Source organism: Colletes latitarsis, chromosome 9, assembly GCF_051014445.1.
Source record: "Colletes latitarsis isolate SP2378_abdomen chromosome 9, iyColLati1, whole genome shotgun sequence".
NCBI lineage: Eukaryota > Metazoa > Arthropoda > Insecta > Hymenoptera > Colletidae > Colletes > Colletes latitarsis.
Genome location: NC_135142.1, coordinates 29,440,903 through 29,461,653, shown reverse-complemented (window position 1 = coordinate 29,461,653; position 20,751 = coordinate 29,440,903). Strand labels below are relative to the sequence as shown.

Sequence of the window (20,751 nt, the reverse complement as noted above, 5' to 3'; positions counted from 1 at the left end):
ACGAAACAATAAGGCGAGCGCGTTCCGCGAATTCGACGCGCATTTCTGCAGAAGGCAGGCCAATTGGCACCGGGCAATTTCGCGGTAATAGCCATTGGCTCCGGCTCGTTGGTCTCATTCCGCGTTGCTCTGCCCGTACGAAATAAATGCAACAAAAAGAACGAGGTCGAGTCGCGCTCGATCTTCGAACGCGTGGGCGAAAATACTCGATGATACCCTCGCCGCGATCCGTCATCGTCCGCGCGTAGGAAAACGGCCGATTATTCGCGACATCTAAATATCGCCGCTGAGCCACATAACTCCCCACTTACGAATCTACGGAATTTAGGAAGCGTGAGCTTTTTTTAATAGCCTCCGCGGTGTCATCATCTCGTTCCTCGTCCGTTTCGTTCGCCTTCGAAAGATATCGTATAATCGTTCCTTCGCTCGCGCGGTCTCTTACGTCGCCATTCAGCACGGTCGTCTCATATTTATTTAAGTCTTTTCCGTATTTCGAATATTCGTTATTACGTTTACGCGCATAGTTTCTTTCAGCTGTTTCGTATCGCGGTATAAAAGCGCGCCGACGGTTCCCTCGACGTTAGGAAAAATCTCGGGATACGATTTCGGTTTATAATTACTCTCAGTAGATGAATTCGAGTCGATTCCAAGGTGCTTGGAATTCCATCGGTACACGTGGAGATGAATCCGTGCGAGGGAGGCGAATCGTCAACGCGCGACGATGTCGGGCCGCGTTGAATCGTGTTGCGTAGCGTCGCGTCGGTGTCCCGTGAGAGAAGCCGATGTCGCTGCGGGGAGCAACGCGGGGGAGGTAACTCCCGGCATAGCATAAAGGTGACTCCTCGCAGCCAAGACCTCCCATATGCTACTTAGCGTCCCGTTCGGTTCGGCAAACCTCCTGTCCGCCAGCAGAGAAGAAGGTGTCCGCTCCTTCCTCCACGGAACCGCAGTTTTCTTCGTCCCGTCGCCGCGCGACGGAGTCGTTTCTCGCCGGTGCAGAACCGATCGTCGAATTCGGGGTATTCGTCGCGCCGGATCCGAGGATCGCCGCGTTCGGTGGATTCCGAAACATCCGACGAGCGCGATGACGGGAAGCGTACCGTTCCTACTCCTGGCGTTACTGTTCCTGTCGAGGCACCTCGACGCGGACGCCCATCCCGCCGACGTCTCCGAGGACCACGATGCCAACGGACGGGAACTCGAGGACAGCTGGTCCCTGGCCGACCTGGACGAGGGCAACGATCACGACGCCCGCCGGGACGAGGCTCTAGAGAAACTGCAACAGGTCCGTGCCCTACGCGAGACGCTCGTTACTTGTACATATAAACGTTTGCGAAACAGTGGACATTTTAGCAGTGCTACCTACGGTTAACCATTACAGGTACTCGGGATTCGGAGTCACGGCGAGAAGACGGGACGTCGCAAGGTGCCGCCGCAATTCATGTTGGAACTGTACAACAACGTCGCCGATCCAAGCGGCGTCACGCGGGGTAGAAATCCGTACAACGCCAAGGTTGTCCGCAGCTTCATCGAAAGAGGTAATCGCGCCTCCCTCGCGTACCCGCGTCCAGTCTCGTAGCGGTCCAAGTTTGCTTAAAGTCACGATCTCCCCGGCAGACACGTCCATGTCGCGGTTCTACTTCTTCAACATCACGGGACTGGAAGTGAACGAGTCCGTGTTGGAGGCGGAGCTTCATCTCTATCGGAAGAGGACCGCCTTGCGAACCATGCACCCGTCCACCGTTACTACTCCTTACTACTTGGTGAGTAAGGCGAATTCTCGAATCCATTCTTGGATCTTCCTCTAACGTGGACCTCCGACTTCAGATAAGGGTGTACCAAGTCTTGGAGGAGAAGAGTTTGGACGTCCCGGATCTCCACAGACTTCTGAACGTCAGATACGTCGGAGCTCACGCGTCCGGTTGGCAGGTAAGCTTCGTGGTCGATGCTCGAGTCGGCGGATGTCCTGGGTGTACCGAACGATCGATTGTTTCCAGATATTCAACGTGAAACAAGCGGTCCTCGCCTGGTTGAACGGCGGCCCAAATCTGGGTTTGCTGGTGACGGCCACCACGCTGTTCGAGGACCAGGTGAACGTGGAGTTTTCACGGCGGAACGAGTACCATCACAGCAAGCAACCGATCCTGGTATTGTTCGACGACGACGGGAAAGGTCAGCTGGGAAACAAAAAGATCGTTCCTCGTTACTACGCGTACGGCAACGACAACGAAGTGGAGGCGGAGGTGTCCTACGACGAGGATGACGAGAAGATAGATCTGAAGGACGAGTACAACGACAAGAGACACGACGGTCGACACGGTCAGACGGAGGAGGCTCGGTGGGAAAGCGGAAACGCGTCAGAGTATTTTCAAAGACAGAAGAGGACGCACAAGGAGGATACCACGACGGAGGTAGCCGGAGGGAGCCAGGACGCGGCGGAAACCACTGGACGTCGTCGCAGAGAGGCGACGCCCACGACGAGGAACATTTTCACGTCGATAGACGTGTACAGAAGAGCGATGCGACGGGAGAAGGCGAAGGAGAGCTTCCGTCGAAGACCGACGCCTCGTACGAGCGTTCGCGAGAAGCGATCAACCAAGAGCCACGCGTCCGTCCAACAGAACGTCACCGAGTGCTCGAGGCACGAGCTTTACGTAGACTTCAAAGAGATCGGTCTCTCCTCTTCGATCATCGCTCCGCTCGGCTACTCCGCCTATCATTGCAAAGGTATCTGCGAGTCGCCGTTGAGCCAGGACCAGCAGCCGACGAACCACGCGACCATCCAAGGGATCGTTCATAAAATGGGGCTGGTCAAGGGCGTGGAGAGACCTTGTTGCGTGCCCACGAAACTCCTGGGTACCACCATTCTGTTCTTCGACGACAACGAAAACGTCGTGCTCAAGGTCTACCAAGACATGATCGCAAATCGCTGCGGGTGTCGTTAAGAGATCGTTTAGGATCGTCGCGACGAGTCAGCTGTTCTTCTCGCGGATGAAGAGGCGACAGACGCGTCTCTCCTTCCAACGGCTTTCAGCGTTAAGCGGAGGAAGCAATGGTATACGGAAGATATCGATAGATAGAGAGAATGAGCGAACGTATGCAGAAAGAGAGTGAATGCACGCATGACGTAAAGAAACGATTTCATTACGCGTTAGTTACGAGAGTCATTCCCATAGATTCGCTTCGTGATCGCCCGTTCAATCAATCGTCCCCCGATTTTTGTACATAAGAACATTCCTAAATTCGCGTTACGATCGTACGTATCAACGATCGGCACGCGTCCGTATCGTATCCTATATTCGTCGTTAAATTATTATTATAATCACACACGCACACACGTAGGGAGTTAGTCGAATTGTGAACTGTATATAAATGCTGTATCTGATACGTTAGAGTTATTTATATTTTAATTACGATTGAATAAAACGAATATTTAAGCGAAACGACCACCTTTTCTTACACCCGTTCTGACGCGTCTATGCGGGTTTATTAAGATTTAGCGAATTCTATATTCGGCGGGGTATCGTACCCGGTCGCGATACGTTTATTTACATACAGGATCTCGCGCGGAATTATTTTCGTTGATAAGGTGTCGAATAAACCGAAGCCAGGTGAACGAAACGGGACGGGGCGAGCGCGGCGTAGCGATTTTTTTTTTTCTTTTTTGTCGGCGGAGACGATTTCGAGCGGCGAGATCGAGGCGTAAATTTTACGAGCGAGCCAATAAAATAAGCGTGACGGTAACGGTGCCCGGAGACGATGACTTTGGCGCCGCTGGATGCAGAAAGGCAGTCGCGGAATGTCACTGCTACCGGTGTTAAATACTGCTTCTTTTAACTCGTTTTTTCCCACCGTCGACGATCTACGAGTAAATAAACGAAGCCAAATCGGAACCGAGAGACCAGGACCATAAACAGTTCCGTGCTAATGGTACGCGCCGCGAAGCTCCAAATCTCGTTCCACCGACACCCTTTGGCGTCTTCCTCCCTCCCGTCTTACGTTTTTCTTTTTTTCATTTCGTGACCCGATGACGTGTCGCGATTCTCGTTTTATCGCATCGCTGGAATATTTGGATCGGGAACGTAAACAGATTAGTTTAACGACCCCTGGTCTTCGTTCCGCGCCCCGTGAATCGACGCGTGATTTGACGAAGATCCTCGACTCGCTAATTTATCTATTTTTTATGTAATTTAACTGTTTACGGTAAAATAGAAACTGATAATTTGAAAGGTATACTGCACTATAGGTGTGCAAAAGAAGGTCGAATAAAAATATAACAAGGAACATCTGCGATATCAGATAGTACTTCTACAGTTAAAAATGACCAACAGGACTCGCAATTCGTCGTTCTGAACCACTACGCACTGGCATAATCGGACAACGAGCGCGAAGTACGAGGGAAATTACAGGCGATTAGGCGGTATCTCTCGATCGTTCAACCACAGCGTCTTCCTGTTTTCTCGTTAACACCCCCCCTTGGAATCGTTGCACGGGCATAAATCTCCACCCACGATTCTTACAGAGCCGGCCAATTTGTCCGAAGAATAATTTAAAGTATTTGATCCTCGTTCTTTCTAACTGTCCTCGATTTGCATTTGTCATAGCGCTGAACGGAAAGGAGACGTAAATTGATTCACTGGCCCGGATCAGCAGCCGCGAAGGATCCGAAATAATAACTATGAACGTCGTTCGAAAAACACAAACGTTCTCTTTTAAAATGTAATTGATATCTATTTTTTAGTTGCATCTACTTTAGGCCAGCTCTTCGTTAAAAATTTAGAAAAATAATTCCATGTTTTATTTGAGATTTTACTGTCATTTAATACTTTCGTACCGAGCATTTTACGAAAACGGAGTATCGCGAGTCTCTTGTTCCTAGTCAGCGGCGCCAGAAAATGGAGAGAACGGGAGAGAGAGATTTAAACGAAAATACGCGGACAGTAAATAAAGCGCTCCGCGATGAAAGGGAGCAACCGTGGCGCTTTCGATATGGGGATTTGCATATTTGCAGGCGACCCGATCGTTCGCGTGCCATCGTACTGCATTCCGCGCGCGTGCATCTCCAGTTATATTTAATCCGCGGTGGGTGTATTTTCGAATCCACCCAGTTAAAAATAGACGGAACGCGTTCCATTGCATTCCACCGCTGTATTTAGATCCCTTGGTATCGTAATACGCGTTGTTCGGCCTATGACAAGTTCTTACGAGCTCACCAACGTATTCTCTCGTTTACATAATTATCGTACGCGACGGGCGGATTCCTCGAGGATACTCGCGGGGGCAAGAACCACCTCGATACACCAACTTACAAGGAGAACTCGACACCTTCGGGTCACCGGTTTCCGTCCACTCGTAGATTTGGTCCTCCTGTGTACAAAAATATGCAGTGAATCAGAAAATTATTTATATATACATTTCGTAGTACTAAATATAATTTTTTGAAAATACCGTATTCTTGTTTTCTCCCGTTTCGTTGACCTCTGTTTCATTTTTACCCACTGTAGTCGAGAACTTTCGCCCAGATTCCGTTTCAAATCCTATCGTGGAAAAACGAACAAGTGAGAATGGAGTTCTCCAAACGTATAACAAAAATTCGAATGGCTTTGGGTGTTATCGTAATTCTCAGGTCGGGTTCGTGCGATCGGGGCCGTCGAAAGGAAACACGCGAGCGACTAATGAACAACGATCGAACAAACGGAGAAGAAACGAGGGAGAAACGATTAAAACGCGCCACGCGAGCCGTACGCTGCTGGAAGGGTTAAGGATGTTGAACGTTGGAAGGATGTCGGCTGGAAGGAGGGAGGCTAGACCGACGTAGAGCAAAGGGAGAGCAGAGAGACGAGCGGAGCAAAACGGATCGACGTAAAAAGAAAAGAGAAGACCTATAGGCTTCGGAGCTGCCGCTAAGTAAGAAACCCCGAGCCGTGAACTGTACGGCCTGTACAATGACGTAGTGTTCTGTCATCCGGCGCGCTACCTCTCCAGCAACCTCTCCGCTACCGCCACTTGGTCATTATAGTGGGACAGAACACTTCACCGGTTCACAACTATACATATAGTGGTAGGCCTTTGAACGGTACGCGCCTCGTGTCTCATGTACGCCGCGTTTCTTCTTCCTTCCTCTTGTCTCGCCTTTTTAATCGCGGTTCCCTTTGCGTGCGTTGTCTCTCTTCCGCGCGACGCGTAGACGGTATCGACAGTCGAGTTTAACACCGACGATCGTTCTCGACGCGGAACATTCGTGTAAACAAAGAGGCCGACGACACGGGAGCAACGTCTATCGCGATCGCGCGTGCACGAACAAGGAACCATCGTGGAATAATCGGAGAGATGGACCCTAGATCGCGTGTGTCGATCGTATGGAAATCAGTGTTGATCAGAAGGAACCATTGTTGCGTCTAACCATCCGGGATACCACGCGTTTGAACGCCCGCGAAGGAAGCATTATGACAAACGCGCGGCCCCATTGTCGGTGACAAACATGAAAGCGTCGGTCTTAATTTGCTGGATGCTAGTCTTCAGATCGATCTTGGCTGCTTCTTTCGTGCACGCAGACGATCAACGAGTAAGTATATCGACCAGACGGTTGGGTTGCTTTAACATAATAAAACATTAGTTTGTAACTTCGATTTCGATAAAGCGAAAGCAGAGTCGGGCAAATTGCATTTAGGAATAAACTAGTTTTTGTCGTGACTTCCATCGATGGGTTATAATGTATAAATTAATCTAGAAGTTTTATTTGTTATTCGCGAATAAAATTTCCCCCGTGGACGAAATATTCGAGTAATGGCCCAACTCTGTTTTATAGTATCGCCGCGTAAACAGAAAATTTCGCCCGCTTGGCGGTCGGCTGCTACGCCATTGAATGGGAAACGATCTCGCAATGCACGCTTCCCAGAAGTAGAAACGTTCCGTCTCTCGGATCGCCGAGCGTATCCCATTCCGCTCCGTTCCATTCCAGCGTGTACCGCTGCGTCCCTTTTCCCTGCTCGATCCCCCGTATCTCATCCACGAGCCAAACACGGCCTCTTTTGATGTTGCGCCGACCGTTGCCACAAACGACCGCCGTTACCTCCAGTCTGCAACCTCGGCTCTGTCCTCTCCGCCGGTCGATCGACCGATTCACGAAACCCCTCTTTCTTTTTGGCAAATAATTAACCAGTCCGTTCGTCTGTTCGGGAAGCCGGGCGACGATGAAGCGAGCCGAAACTTGGAAGGAATCGTGGTCGAACGGTCGACCGCGAGATCCTTTCTTCCCCCGTGGACGACTGCCTCGTTCGGAGACAGGCCGAACGACGGGGACAAGGACGAGACGTTCCCGACGAGACACGCGAAACACCGGAAACGACGTCGTTGCAAAAACCGATCGAGCTGTTCCCGAGGATCCCTCGGGGCAAGATTGTCACCACCGCGACGCAACGACACGAAGGACGATCGAGACGTCGCGAATGCGGTGTCGGAAGTCGAGGAAGAGCCGCGAGAACGACCGATTCATGGAACGAGCGATCGCGCGCAGGTGATTATCGGTAACGTTGACACTGGCGCTTGGTAGATACCAATCTCGAAGGGTAACCAGGGCAAATATTGGCGTATGTTTTCCTCGGTATATAGGGGTTGTACAATGAGACCAAGGGGGAGGAAGATTACGATGTTAAAGACAACGAAGAGAAGGGTAATGTCGACGCGATAGATTCTTTCGACGGCCGTGCGCTTTCGGACGAGATCGAGGTCGAAGACGCGAACACGCCCTCCTGGGTGGACGCTCGATCGAGGAAGCAAGAGTTCGAGAAGAACGACGATTACGCGGACATGGCACACCCCTCGGCCATTTACACGGCTATCGACGACCAAGTGACGTTTCACGAGAGCCTGGGCGTTCTGTTGAGCAAACTATTTCAAAGCCTACGGAACGCTTCCGTCGCGAATGGCCGCGACATTCTCAAGGAGCTGAATTTCGTGAACGCGACGAACGAGGATCCCTGCCAGAAGTGGCTGAACAGCAAGGACAAGCTCGAGAAAGTTTTCTTAGGTAGGTATACCCGCGCCATTCGGGGGATCTATTGTCGCGCCCGCCTTTTCCACGAACTGGACGATTTCCGTTGCAGGTGGCCTGGCTTCGTTGCCCGCCTGTCCGTGCCAATACCCGAGCAACATCTTTTACGACGACAAAATTTGGGACGAGAGGCAGAAGCGGTATTTCAGGTGGCGCGACGTGAGCGGCGATTCACAAAGGCTCGACGTCTACAAACCGGGAGCCGCTTACTGCGTGCGCTCGTTGCTGATGCAAGGAAGCGGAAGCGTGGCCGCTCAACACTGCTGCTATGATCGCAGGAGGAAACTCGTGACCCGTGGTTCCGGCGCAGGGACGCCGAACTTCGTCAGCCCGGAGATATCGGCCATATTGCACGAGAGGATCGACGTGCTGCCGTGGAGACTGTGCAAGGGAGACTTTTCCAGGTTCTTGAATCGAATATCTTGCCACTCCTGCAATCGACCAGGGAGATTAGTATACCATATGTCAATAACCCGGGGTATCTAACAAAAATGACCGGAACTCTTTTACCCGCAGGTACAATGGAGTGAGACCGCCAAACAATGATAATGGCTGCGAGGCGAATCCCGACAACGAGGAGTACCAGCGGCAGATAGACGATACCAAGCACTATTAGCTGTTTCCTTTTTCCATTATTGTTCACGAAACGGGATATCTGTAGAGCATGCTTGCAGCGACTCTGTATTTAACGAGTTATATTTGAGCATTTAGAAGCGTTTCGTATGGCGTAATGTAGAGAACAAAATATAGTACTGTTAATTTTATTACCTGCGTTACGTTTGTGCGTACTCTAGTTTCGATAAGACCCACGTTAACGTAAGTTTTAAAAAGACGCGCCGTTGTCGAAAAGCGTTGAAAATCTGAAACCGGTTTCGTGCATGCCGCGCGTATGTACGAGATTTCCAGTCACGTTTCTTGTGCTTCTCGCTGAGCGAAAGTGGGGAGAAGGCGAACCCATAGGATGAACGGCGAAGTCGATCCAACGGCGCATGGCGAAGCGGTCAGTTGTTATGGTTACCGTTCGCAGACACACAGCTTACGTCGACTATTGTATTCCTTCGTAAACTGAAAATTCGATGGACAAACATGGACTGGGCTTCGGATTTGGAAATCACCTCGAAGAAGGTAAATCCTGATACTTCTACCCTTGCCTCTTTTTTTCTTTTCCTTTCTTTTCTTTCCATTTTTTTGGAGGGTGATTTACAGTGGCTGACATTACTTTCCGGGCATTTGATTTTCAGCTTATACCACGTCTCGGCAGACGTTCGACGCAGAACGTTACGCAGGAGGATTCCAAGTCGGACGATGACCTCCTGGAGAGTCCTATATCGGTGCCCTCTGGGAAATCGTCGCAACCACCTGTGGTACCTCCACGCACCAGGAAAACGGGGTGGGGAGACGAACTAAAAAGCGGGAAGTAAGACGTTTTGTAATATCCGTTATTTCCGGAAAGAGGAATTTTAGCAGTAATAGTTATTTTCTTGTATTTCAATTCTAGATCACGAGGGGCCACTAACATCATCGAACAGTGAGTATAGTGAACGGAATTAACGAATCAGATGTCCATAGTCACTGATAGTCTGTTTCTTAGGGAACGTTCCCGAGGGACGGAAAAGGACGATCCGATAAGCGGTGAGAATCTTTTAAGTGTCAGTTAAAAGAAGAGCTATCTTTCCGAACAAGGAATATTTAACTTCCTGTTGATCATAATGTTTTTCAAGCTCATATTTTCAATATTTTTTTTTTTCGTTATTTGTAGATATTCCTGTTATACCGGATTTCGATGAAATACAAGAAGACAGTGCATTATCCGACATCAATGCAGCCACGTATGTATTGCCATGTGGTCTCGTTTTCGATATTTTCTACAAATTGTACATTAACAATTACCTCGTAGGATCAATGTGAACAGAGTTGCTGCATACAAAGAACTTGACACAGATTTGGTAAAAAATGCTGCATTCACATCTCTAAACGGTGTTAGTCTTTCTCTTCTCGCGGAGAAATTGTACACTGAGAATCTGACGAAAGAACCGGATGAAGTGTGGAATTGGAATCTTCTTTTCACTCAAGTTTCCTCTGAAATCAATAGCGAGGCACAGAAGAAAATTCATACGTAATGTTTATGTACTAATGTTAAATTTAAGTTAATGTGCTAATTTGGTAATATAAGAATGAACCGAAAATCATTGGCTTACTGCTTTCTTTACCTTACATTGCGTATTCGTAATAATAGCGTTGTATAAAAAAGTTTCATGAACAATTTTATATAAAAATTGATGGTATATTATAAGAATGTAGTGTAGGAATAGTAAAGAAACATTGTGGATGACAATTTATAGGTAAATTTTTTATAAAAAACATGGCATACTGCTTATCTGCAGTGCCTGTATATGGAAGCGACAAATTAACCTCGTCTGACCTATTCGATTGCCCCCCAATTTGGAAATCGCGGTAGTTCGAGGAGCGACGTGAAGACTCGACCGTGCAGGCGTGCAAATCCGAGGTTACTCGAACCACGAACTTGAACGCGCAATCGGGAGCCGAACACAAGCTACTTGAAGCGACCACGTGACAACACCCACTGAGCAGATCTGCCACCAATTTCTACGTTAGCGATCAATGTTCAGCTGTGCCATCACTAGCACACACTTCCGAGAGAGTCGCTTCGGTCCTCCTATATAAAGTAAAATCAGGCCGTCCGAGCACTTGCGAGAAACATGCCTCGCCGACTGCATAGCACAGTAAACCATTTACTCGTGACAATTATTTTTTTTCTTCTTAACTGTATAACATGGTAATGTTTTAAAAGATTATTTAAACGATCAAAACCTCTATAAAGTAATTATTCAACGTAAATATATATAAAATACTCTAATGGTTTATCGCGCAGGACATCTGTTGGATGAACGTGAAAACTGTAGTTCTGCTATCGAAAGTCATTCTACGAGGGGCGCGATGATCGAGTCATCGAGCCTCGAGTACGCCGGCGCTACGTGTTTGAAATTGGCAGAGGCGTGAAACTATAACCCGCTCGCGTTAAAATCAAACATTATCCGCATGTTCGCGCAAAATACAAAATTAACAGGCGCCGAGAAAAAGTTCACCGATAGCAGTATTAAATGTTCTAATGTGTCGCGATGGGTATGGCCCACGCGTCGGCGAAGAAAACGGAGGAGCCAAGCGTAATATCAAACGAGGAAGAATGCGTACCGTGCGTGGAACCACAGGACAGAGGGCCAGGGAATCCAGGAAGTTTCGAGGACCTCCACATAAAGGTGAAGGATTTATATCCTCAGAATTTCGAAGGAGCACGGCTGACAATCAACAAAATACTCAGCCAGCACTTCAACGTAACTCATTCGATCATACTGAGCTCCGTGACTCCGTCCGGCTACAAATTCGGCGCGAAATACGTTGGCACGAAAATGGTGGGCCTGAAAGAGAAATACCCTCTAGCTGTAGGCGAAATGTCACCGAATGGAAACTTGACCGCCTCGTTTGTGAATACTGTAGGTTGTAGATTCAGATACAAACTGTCGGCCCAATTCGACAAACAGAAATGCAAAGCATCGAGTTTCAGCGCAGAATATCGCGCGAATGATTTCACGGTGGCGATGACCGTCGCTAATCCACAAATACTTAAGAAACAAGGAACGGTGGTGATACATTTTTTGCAATCGATCACGTCGAGGATTGCATTAGGAGCGGAGATCGCGTGTCTTCGTGGCTGGAAAATACTTGGGATCCAGCAAACTATCATGTGCATGGCTTTTAGGTACAGCACGGGACCTACCACGTTTTCTGGTACCGTAGGCGAAGCAGGCTTGCATTTGTGTTATCATCGTAGAGCTAGCTCGCAACTGGAGCTCGGCGTCGAGCTAGACACAAATTTGCGTACCCATCATTCGATCGCCACTATCGTTTATCAGGTGAACGTTCCGTACGCGGATCTCGTATTTCGCGGGATCTTTAATTCGGAGACCACCGTCGGCGGGGTGTTCGAGAAGAGATTATATCCCATACCAGAATCCTCACTGCTTATTAGCGGCCTCTTAAATCATAAGAAGCAACAATTCCGTGTGGGTGTCGGCCTTAACATCGGACAATGATAACATTTATTGTCGCTTACGGGAATTCGATGTATGTAATATTAACGTTGTTGTCTCACATACAATATCATCGTCTGAAAATACGATAGAAACGAGTATTGATGATGAAATGAAATTAACGTAAGAAGGTTTTATTATTTTTCCAAAAGACTACAGAGTGAAAAAAACCTTTTATATTGCTACAACAGCTGTCGTACAATAATTTGTGGCAATACGCGTGGAGCGCGGTTGGTTTTAATTCCAATGGTTGCATGAGAAACATATTGTAAAGAGCACCCTGTATGCATGCGAACTTTTATGTATTTATGCCTGTATACTGATAAAAGTAGAATTCTACAAGAATGAAATTTTAATCTAATCAGATTGAAGCTAAATACAAGTGTCTGGCACTTTGATACTACATTTACCATCAAAACGTTTTTTTTTTTTATAAACCGTTAATCAAATATATTATTCTAGTCATCTCCGTTTGCTATTCTCTCGTCCAAATCGTCGTATTCGTGGAAAGCGGTGGTCTTCAACTTATCGAAATTAACTTCAAATTTTTCGTTAAGAAGTCCATTTTCATCGGCGTATTCTAAAATATCACAGATCAACGGCGATTCAACTCCCAGAATGTATTCGCATGTTTTCGGTTCAAGCAGAAATAGAGAAACACTCGATGGACTGGCTGCGTGCTCGATGCACTTCAATTTTACCTAAAAATTAAGTGCGTGTTTATTACGTTAAATTTTCCCGCGCATAAAATTGTTTACTTATTCTTGTTTTATGTGGCATACCTCCGTTTGTCTTGGATTACCCGTCTTGTCACAGATATTTCCATCGCTATAAAAGTGGGAAAGTTGTTTCCGTAGCTCTGGTGACTTTAACTTTTTATGTGGGTGAGCCGCAATCCAATCTAAATGCTTCTGCTTATCGAATTTACCGAGATTTACGATTGTTTTTGTACTATCGCGCTCTACGTGATACTGAACTACCGAACGTCCATAGCAGAATTCATACTTCCACCATCCATTGCCCTATTTGTATCCATTATATGTTAATCCCTTAAATATAAGTAGAATACGGTATGAAAAACAAAATACTTACACCATGTAAACAATTTTTTCCGCTTAAGAAATTTTTCACGGGACTAACTTCGGCCGGACTGATACCTTGATCTGCTAATGAATTTATAGCATCATCGATATTATTATGTTTGTCTATAACATCGACTGGATGTATTTCAACTCTAATACGCGCCTCGCCATCCTGAAATGGATGTAAATGCTGATTAAATTACTATTTGCTAAATACTGTAAACGAATAACCTTGCGACAATTGCAATCAATGTTAATACCAATTTGATGAGATTATTAGAAACATGAATGTTATATTATTATTTCTTTTTAACAATGAGAGCAAAAAAAATGAAATTTTACATTATATTATATAACGATTATATAAACTGATTTTCAATATCGAAACATGTTTAATTTATTTTTAAAATACATGCATCATTTAGCATCGAATGTTGAAAAATTGTTGGTATTATCCAATAGTTGCTTAAAGCAATGTGAAAAGCGACAATAAAAAATATAGAATACACTATAAGTTTGGTTGCAATGAAGTAAAGCATGAGGACATTGATACAAAAGATATAATAGCAAATAGTAGTCATAATATTACTGTATCATTGCTTTGAAAAATATATAATTCCAAAAGGAACAAATATATGTAGAAAAGGAAGGGACAGAATGAGATATACATTAATGATAACAAATGACAAGAACCATCAAGCGCTTGAACCTGTCCCCAAAATTACAAAATATTCTGACCTGGCCCTCCTTATCTACATGCAAGGTCGCATAGATTTTCTGCAGCTTGTCATCCTGTGCAACAAAAATAAATTGAGTATATAGATAATAAACGAATAAAAACTGAATAATTTAATATTAAGATAAAACAAGCCATGACATGGCTTAATTGCAGTATGCTAGATGAATAACGCGTGAACGAACTTAAAATTTATAAAAAATCAACAAGCGTTTTATATTAAAAAAGTGCAGTGCACAATATTTGAGTGTATATAGAATCTTCCTTGAAAACATTTTTCATGTGTTTTGCAAAAATCATTAACAAAATTTATTGCTACCATATACAGGAAATAAATAACAAAACATATTTTATTTCAAACAATAATATTATATACATACGACACAAGCAGAGTCAAAAATAAATGATTGAAAATAAAGTATCCCCAAGAGGTGATTTTACCGTCACTTTTTGATGTCGCAATGTTAAACTTTCCATCTCCAGTGCCATAAGCACTCTTGGTTTTGTTGGTGCTGTATCAACTGGTAGACAATTAATTTCATTCTCTCTTATATCTTGTGGTTTGTAGTCAGGATGAGCACATAACAAAGGAGAAAGGACAATGATCTCGTATTCACAGCTAACAGTTTCCTTTACCGAAAATAGTTCGTGTTTATCATGTTGATAACAGACATAGAGAACTTTAACCTTTCGTGGTTTATTATTTATATTGCAAACTGTGCCATCAGTCATCTCTATTTCCACATAAGGCATATTGATTCCATCAACTTTCTTAATTGGTATATCTTTTTTCCTATTAGGATTTTCTTGTTGTTTTGCATATTCTGCTATAAGCTTCAGTTCTTGTAATTTATCATAAGATCCCAAATAATATTCTTGTGTTTTCACCTTTTTCCCATCTCTATCATCGTGATATTGACGTACAAATTGTCCATGACATAATTCGTATGTCCAGTAAGATTCAACCTATAAAAATCATATTAGTTTTATTTAAAGAAAAATACTTTGCAAGCCTTGATTGAAATAAGTTTTTTAATACATACTCTGTAGGAACAAGTATCATGTTTAAATAAAAACGATAAAATTTCCATTGGATTCAGTCCATGGTATGGTTCATTATAATCTTGCTCTTGATTTGTAGTATCAGGAATCAAACACTTGTATCGTTCATTCTGTGCAGTTGTTATAAAATATGGTTCTACGTTTGCCCGAGATTCCTATAAGAAATGTATATTTGATCACTTTAAGAAGGTAACATAATATTTAAAAGTATTTTAACTTCTGTTTTATACTTATACTCACTAATAAATCGGACTTTGCTTTTCCTGGCCAATTAATTTTAAAGAGGTCCGTGTCATCGAAACTTCTAAAATCGTGCCCATTTACAATAGCGATTACGATAAAGAATACATTGCAAATACCACAGCGTTTCCACATTTTTATAAAATTGTAATTATTTCACATATTTTTAGTCGACGTATACGTGTAAGGTATCTATGAGTATGTGACAATGGTAATATCAATGTTAATTTACTGACACGGCGTAGTTCGGAAAAAAATACTTCTAACGTGTTAAAAGGAAGCACTGTAACGTATGTCCGCCATCAAAGTAATTTAAATTTCATTCTTCATGGAAGAGAATCGTTTCGAACGGTCTTCTTGTTTGAACAATTTTCACGTGCGATTGACATTACATGTACGAAATTTTCAACGTTTGCCTAACCTCAGTTACGTTCAAATACCAATAACTTTGTTCCACGTGAACAGTATACGTGGTCAGTCTTCTACGTGATACTGTTCAATGTGTACAATACAATGAAGAACAATTAAAGATAAAAACATGTAATCATTTGTCAGGTTTTCAATTTCCATTCACGTAAAATTTTGTTCAGAAAACAGTACGATAGAGCAATTTCATCCGTAGAAATGATTAGGGATTCTGATAGAAGGTATACGGTCCTGATTTAGAAAACACCGTAACCCACGTAAGTATAATGAACGTAATGCAAACAGTGGATTAAAAGACTCGCAGGTGGCGTTTACAACGCGTAAAAATTCGAATTTCCGCGGCAATCAATTATATCGTATTGTATGAACTCTGTTTAATGTCCTCAAGTAATTCCTCATTGAGTAATGTTGATTAATTCACGAGGAGGTGGCGTTGTCCAAGTCTATTAGACGAAACCACTCTGATCGAGTATCGTAATCGGTATATACAGTACGCTCCAGGAGGTCGAACGAGCCTGATGTTCGAAAGTTCATAGAACCGCCATTACTAACGAGTATTAATCTGACAGCGCGATCCGACGAAATCGTTTCTACCAGAAAAGTTTCACGAAACCTGGTGTGCCTTCTCGATAGTATGATAGTCTAGTCCGTGATTCGTGACCGAGAATCGTGATCGAGGACTCGTCGAAGTAGAAACAGGCACAAAGTCACAAACTAGTTCGACCTTAAAAGTCATCCGCCGTTGGTTGTTCTGTTCGCGTTCTTGCGAAAAGAAACCTAAGATAATTCGGGAACGTGCAGGAACGTCCGCCTTCCGGTAGAATTAACATGTCGGACACGAGACGTCGTCGAAAATCTAATCAGTCGTGCGGTTCCGACGACCTCTCGGACTCTTGCGAGGAGTTGAACGCAACGAAGGAGATCCAGGTTAGTTGATACAAAAATGTTTTCTTGACTAAATATTTCGGAAACTTTTGGAGTAACAGTTTTCACTTGTTTCCTTATTTAGTTTTTGCAGTCTTTCAAACTCTTGTCGTTTATTGAAATTATTTTTTTTGCGTTTAACTGGATCAAAACCTCGGCCGAAGACCCGATTAAGCGGATTAAATAGACTGTTGTAATACTTTCGTATGTGATCGCGAACTAGGGAAACTTTTCTTTGTGCTCGATTTACCGGCAAACTGGTCTCGCGGACTGTCATAATTTTAATCTGTACATTCAATTTGTACGAATTGTATTTTCATATTTTAACGCCTTATTAAAAAATTCTAACAATTACTCTATTTTGTATTGTAAATATATTCATGTACACTCCAACGATTTTTTACTCTTTTATAAATTACATCGATACAAGCAAAGATAACATGTACCCTTGTACTCCTTTTATATATTTTTTCTACAGAGCAGTGAACAAACTGATGGACACCAAGATTCAGAATGTGATATTTACCCATCAGATTCTGATGTTGAATCTCAAGATGGTGCACTAAGAGAAAGTGGAGATGGTCAAGAAGAAGAGAAACCTCAAAAAAAGTTAGATGATGATGAGGACAGACGCAATCCACAATATATTCCTAAAAGAGGAACTTTTTATGAGCATGATGATAGAACTGCAGATGAAGTGACAGATAATAATGCAGAGCCACAAAATGAGAGAGAAACCAAAGAAAAGAAAGTATGGAAAGATAAAGAAGATAGATGGGATCATGATAGATACAATGATGAAGAACAGGCACCAAAGAGCCATGAAGAATTGATAGCAGTTTATGGGTATGATATAAGGAATGAAGAAGGTCCACCCAGAGCTAGAAGAAGAAGAAGATATGGGTAAGTTTATTTTTACCAGTGTCACAATTTTTTGTAATGGCTTTTTTCATACATTTTGTTTGTTGTAGACGTGGCCCTAATAAATATACACGTAATTGGGAAGATGAAGATGCATATGGGAAACCAGGAACTAATGTTTCCACTAGAAATAAACGGTTTAGTAGAAGTGGTGAAGATTTTCCTGCTTTGGGAACTAATAAAAATGCTTCCCCACATGTAGAGGAACCAGTAATCTCATCTGCTTGGTACAGTAGTAAAAATAAATCACAGAATAAAGTACAGAACTTCCCACCTCTACAAACTCAGGGTGATAGCCCAAAAACGAAATCTAGCAGCACATCTAATGTTCACACGTGTGTAACGTTTTTATAAAAGAATTCGTGTTATTTTCCTAATTTAATCGAAAATGTTAATGAAATATTTTAACTTACAGAAACGAAAATAAAGCTCCCAATGAACCTACAAACCCAGCCTGGAAAAAGGACACGAAGCATACATCCCATACTCAAAGTAGCAACGGAAATAGCGGCGCCGGTGGTGATGCAGATAAGTTGGTTAATGCAAAAACATCTCCAAGAGATAATAACAAGAGGAACGTCCAAGAGTCTGTAAGCTTGGCAGCAAGTAGAACTCGCGGGCGAGGAATGAGGATAAACGTTAATAACAATATGGTCACTAATAGAATGGTTGAGAGTAAACCAAAGGGACACGGAGCGGGTCCGATCACCACCGAGAATAAGAGAAATAGTACTATACAGAACGACGATGAACAACAAATTACAAATGACATGAAACGCGTCAGTGTTAGCGATGGTACACAGTATCATCAAAGTGGAAGACACAATAGTAAGTGTTTAATGAATATATGTATTTATTATATGATGCTATATTTTGTATTAACCTTTTTCAGAGAACTTCTATGGACAGTCGTCCAATCAACAGAGATCGAACACAGTACCTCCGAGAATGCAACAGCAGCAGTCTCATACGCAACAGCCACAACAATCGCAACAGCAACAATCGATTCAGCAACAAGATGGTTCTGCTAATAGACCGAAACGATATTCCAGTTTGCGGCAACGTCCTACTGTGTCTGATAATCCGGGACAGCAGACTTATCCACCGCAACATGGACAACACGGACAACATGGTCAACATGGTCAACATGGATATTTCCCTCCTCAAGGTAAAAATTGAGCATTCTGTAAAGTTTTCAACTGGATTAGAAACATTTTTCTACGACATTACTCATAAAATTTATTTTTGGGTTATCGTTTGTAATTTACATTTGATATTAATATGTGACTTTATGTACATGTACCTAGCTGGCAATTCAAGAGCTGTTTTAGAGTCACAAGGTAAGACAGAGTACAGTATTTTGATCGATTGTGTGAACAGTTTTCTTGCATTTATGTAATTGTTTTATTTTTTTAGAACTAATTTTCGTATGTGGATACGTACATTGTGTGACATGTCTGCGTGAAAATGCGTTTGTGTGTATAAACATATGCTGCTTAACATATAATAGCATATACTTTATTTTGATAGGATATTCACCAGGTCATTTTGAGCAGTCTACCCCTGTTGCTACTGCAGCAACACCTATGGCTGGACAACCTGTTATTCCTTTGCCACCCAATGGCCAACCTGCTAGTTACGCTCCACCGCCATTTTTGGTACCGCCGCCGCAGTTTATTTCTCCGCAAACTGCTCCGCCTAGTATAATTAATTATGTTTCCGGCCCGAATGGACCAGCATTTCAACCAAATTATCAAGGTTATCAAGGATATAGCCCGCCGGTGCAGGTATAATAGTAATGACAGAGAGACTTGAGTGTTTTGTTATACCTAGGTTTTCATGGATGTTTGTAATTTGTTAGCCTCAGCGTCCCCCACCGCCGCAAGAATTATTCCAACCGCAAGGTTGTACTTACTATAGTCCAGCGCAGCAGCAACAACAGCAACAACAGTCGGCGCCAATGAGACGGCCGAAAGCAGCTATTCCAATTCTCCCACCACCGGACAATCAACATCAGGGCAGTAGAGGGAGAGGAAGAAGTACACAGCAACAACAAACGAGTCAACCCGGTAATATGCAACAGACTGAACTGGAGGTCAAGGACAATTTGTTGGAAGATGAACAGAAAATTGTACCAGAGCAGTTTGATAGTACGCCAATTGAGGAGACTGTGCAGATTCAGGAAATGCAGAAAAATGAAGATTTAAGTGCAATAGCGGATACTGTGGTCGAAGATGAAGGAAAAAATGTTAAAGACATTGATATTGATACAGCGGTGGACACGCAAATTATTACGTCGGATCCCGTAAATGAAATAAGTGTTAACGATTCGATAAAGGTCACTATAGATGATCATAATATCATTCCCCTGAAATCTCTGCAGACAGTCGTGGAAAAGACTGAGAATGATTTGAGCATAATTGAAAACACTACATCCGAGAGCACAGTAATCGAAGAAGCAGCAGCTTAAAGGGACATCGCACAGGCTTTAATGTTTTTTCCGAAAGGACATAATTGTGAATCTTCGTGAGTACGAGTACGCATTATATTATAATGATACCGTGTAATATTAATGAAATTACTATACAGTACGTGTAGCGCATTGATTTTCACAGGGTTGCTTGTGAAACATCGTAGGAATTGGATGTGTGTGTCTAATACATATTTTGAATGATTTTATCTAATTCCAGCATATTGTTGTATATTTCGTAGTTTACATTTGTAATAATGTTTCACTACGAATTCCATCGATCTGCTGCCACTATTAAAATCACATTCTTCAATATTGTTAAATTACTTTCATGTATGAAGTCTACTAATAATCGATTATTAGTGGAGGGGACTAGTGTTAAATGTACTACCGCATATCGAATATTAACGCATGCAGCATCGATTGGTAGAATGATTAATAAATCGATATATCTTTTTAATACAACGGCTATTGTAAATAGACTATAGTCAGGTCAGTAACGTCAGTATGTAATTATGTCTTGTGTGTACAAACACGTTTGTACTGCGATTTGTTGAGTAAACTGTGGATGAATGACGTACGTTTATTTAATAAATAATCACTACTTAACCTTACTTCAGTTACGACAGTAAAGGAAAATATTTGATTTTCATGTACCACAAAGAAGATGGTCATTATTATGGTTTAGCTTATTTACAAAGTGTATTTAAGGCTAACATAATACTAAT

The 20,751-nt window shown here is 43.4% G+C and overlaps 6 protein-coding genes across 11 annotated transcripts; 5 read left to right on the top strand and 1 right to left on the bottom strand.

Annotated features, from left to right (window-relative positions):
* The first annotated feature begins 129 nt into the window (after positions 1-129).
* LOC143345634 (bone morphogenetic protein 2) lies at positions 130-3,458 on the top strand. The gene is made up of 5 exons (XM_076772980.1): positions 130-1,285; positions 1,382-1,538; positions 1,618-1,763; positions 1,828-1,929; positions 1,998-3,458. The coding sequence occupies exons 1-5, from the start codon at positions 863-865 to the stop codon at positions 2,943-2,945; spliced, it is 1,776 nt and encodes a 591-aa protein (XP_076629095.1). The 5' UTR covers positions 130-862; the 3' UTR covers positions 2,946-3,458.
* Positions 3,459-6,108: 2,650 nt separating this feature from the next.
* On the top strand, positions 6,109-8,958 carry LOC143345515 (uncharacterized). Of its 3 annotated transcripts, XM_076772720.1 has the most exons (6): positions 6,109-6,565; positions 7,163-7,516; positions 7,612-7,677; positions 7,723-8,029; positions 8,106-8,457; positions 8,570-8,958. In XM_076772720.1, exons 1-6 carry the CDS (start codon positions 6,482-6,484, stop codon positions 8,667-8,669), a joined length of 1,263 nt encoding a protein of 420 aa, XP_076628835.1. In that variant the 5' UTR covers positions 6,109-6,481; the 3' UTR covers positions 8,670-8,958. The 3 variants fall into 3 exon arrangements, with proteins under 3 accessions (XP_076628835.1, XP_076628834.1, XP_076628833.1); XM_076772719.1 differs by having other exon boundaries at positions 7,184-7,516; positions 7,612-8,029; XM_076772718.1 differs by having other exon boundaries at positions 7,612-8,029.
* Positions 8,959-8,991: 33 nt separating this feature from the next.
* On the top strand, positions 8,992-10,173 carry Ift43 (intraflagellar transport 43). Of its 2 annotated transcripts, none has more exons than XM_076772724.1 (6): positions 8,992-9,178; positions 9,295-9,470; positions 9,552-9,581; positions 9,645-9,685; positions 9,813-9,882; positions 9,951-10,173. In XM_076772724.1, the coding sequence occupies exons 1-6, from the start codon at positions 9,140-9,142 to the stop codon at positions 10,171-10,173; spliced, it is 579 nt and encodes a 192-aa protein (XP_076628839.1). In that variant the 5' UTR covers positions 8,992-9,139. The 2 variants fall into 2 exon arrangements, with proteins under 2 accessions (XP_076628839.1, XP_076628838.1); XM_076772723.1 differs by having other exon boundaries at positions 9,633-9,685.
* An 862-nt stretch (positions 10,174-11,035) lies between these two features.
* LOC143345788 (mitochondrial import receptor subunit TOM40 homolog 1) lies at positions 11,036-12,224 on the top strand. Its single transcript, XM_076773207.1, has one exon. It carries the CDS (start codon positions 11,194-11,196, stop codon positions 12,163-12,165), a length of 972 nt encoding a protein of 323 aa, XP_076629322.1. The 5' UTR covers positions 11,036-11,193; the 3' UTR covers positions 12,166-12,224.
* A 56-nt stretch (positions 12,225-12,280) lies between these two features.
* On the bottom strand, positions 12,281-15,878 carry LOC143345969 (endoplasmic reticulum lectin 1). Of its 2 annotated transcripts, XM_076773691.1 has the most exons (7): positions 15,283-15,878; positions 15,024-15,197; positions 14,422-14,946; positions 13,983-14,036; positions 13,255-13,416; positions 12,945-13,184; positions 12,281-12,863 (listed from the first exon to the last, which is right to left on the bottom strand). In XM_076773691.1, exons 1-7 carry the CDS (start codon positions 15,415-15,417, stop codon positions 12,621-12,623), a joined length of 1,533 nt encoding a protein of 510 aa, XP_076629806.1. In that variant the 5' UTR covers positions 15,418-15,878; the 3' UTR covers positions 12,281-12,620. The 2 variants fall into 2 exon arrangements, with proteins under 2 accessions (XP_076629806.1, XP_076629807.1); XM_076773692.1 differs by lacking the exon at positions 13,983-14,036.
* Positions 15,879-16,216: 338 nt separating this feature from the next.
* Positions 16,217-20,599, top strand: Btz (CASC3 exon junction complex subunit). Of its 2 annotated transcripts, XM_076773688.1 has the most exons (8): positions 16,217-16,635; positions 17,111-17,535; positions 17,604-17,888; positions 17,969-18,381; positions 18,446-18,721; positions 18,861-18,893; positions 19,084-19,340; positions 19,415-20,599. In XM_076773688.1, exons 1-8 carry the CDS (start codon positions 16,537-16,539, stop codon positions 20,021-20,023), a joined length of 2,397 nt encoding a protein of 798 aa, XP_076629803.1. In that variant the 5' UTR covers positions 16,217-16,536; the 3' UTR covers positions 20,024-20,599. The 2 variants fall into 2 exon arrangements, with proteins under 2 accessions (XP_076629803.1, XP_076629805.1); XM_076773690.1 differs by lacking the exon at positions 18,861-18,893.
* The last annotated feature ends 152 nt before the right edge of the window (positions 20,600-20,751 follow it).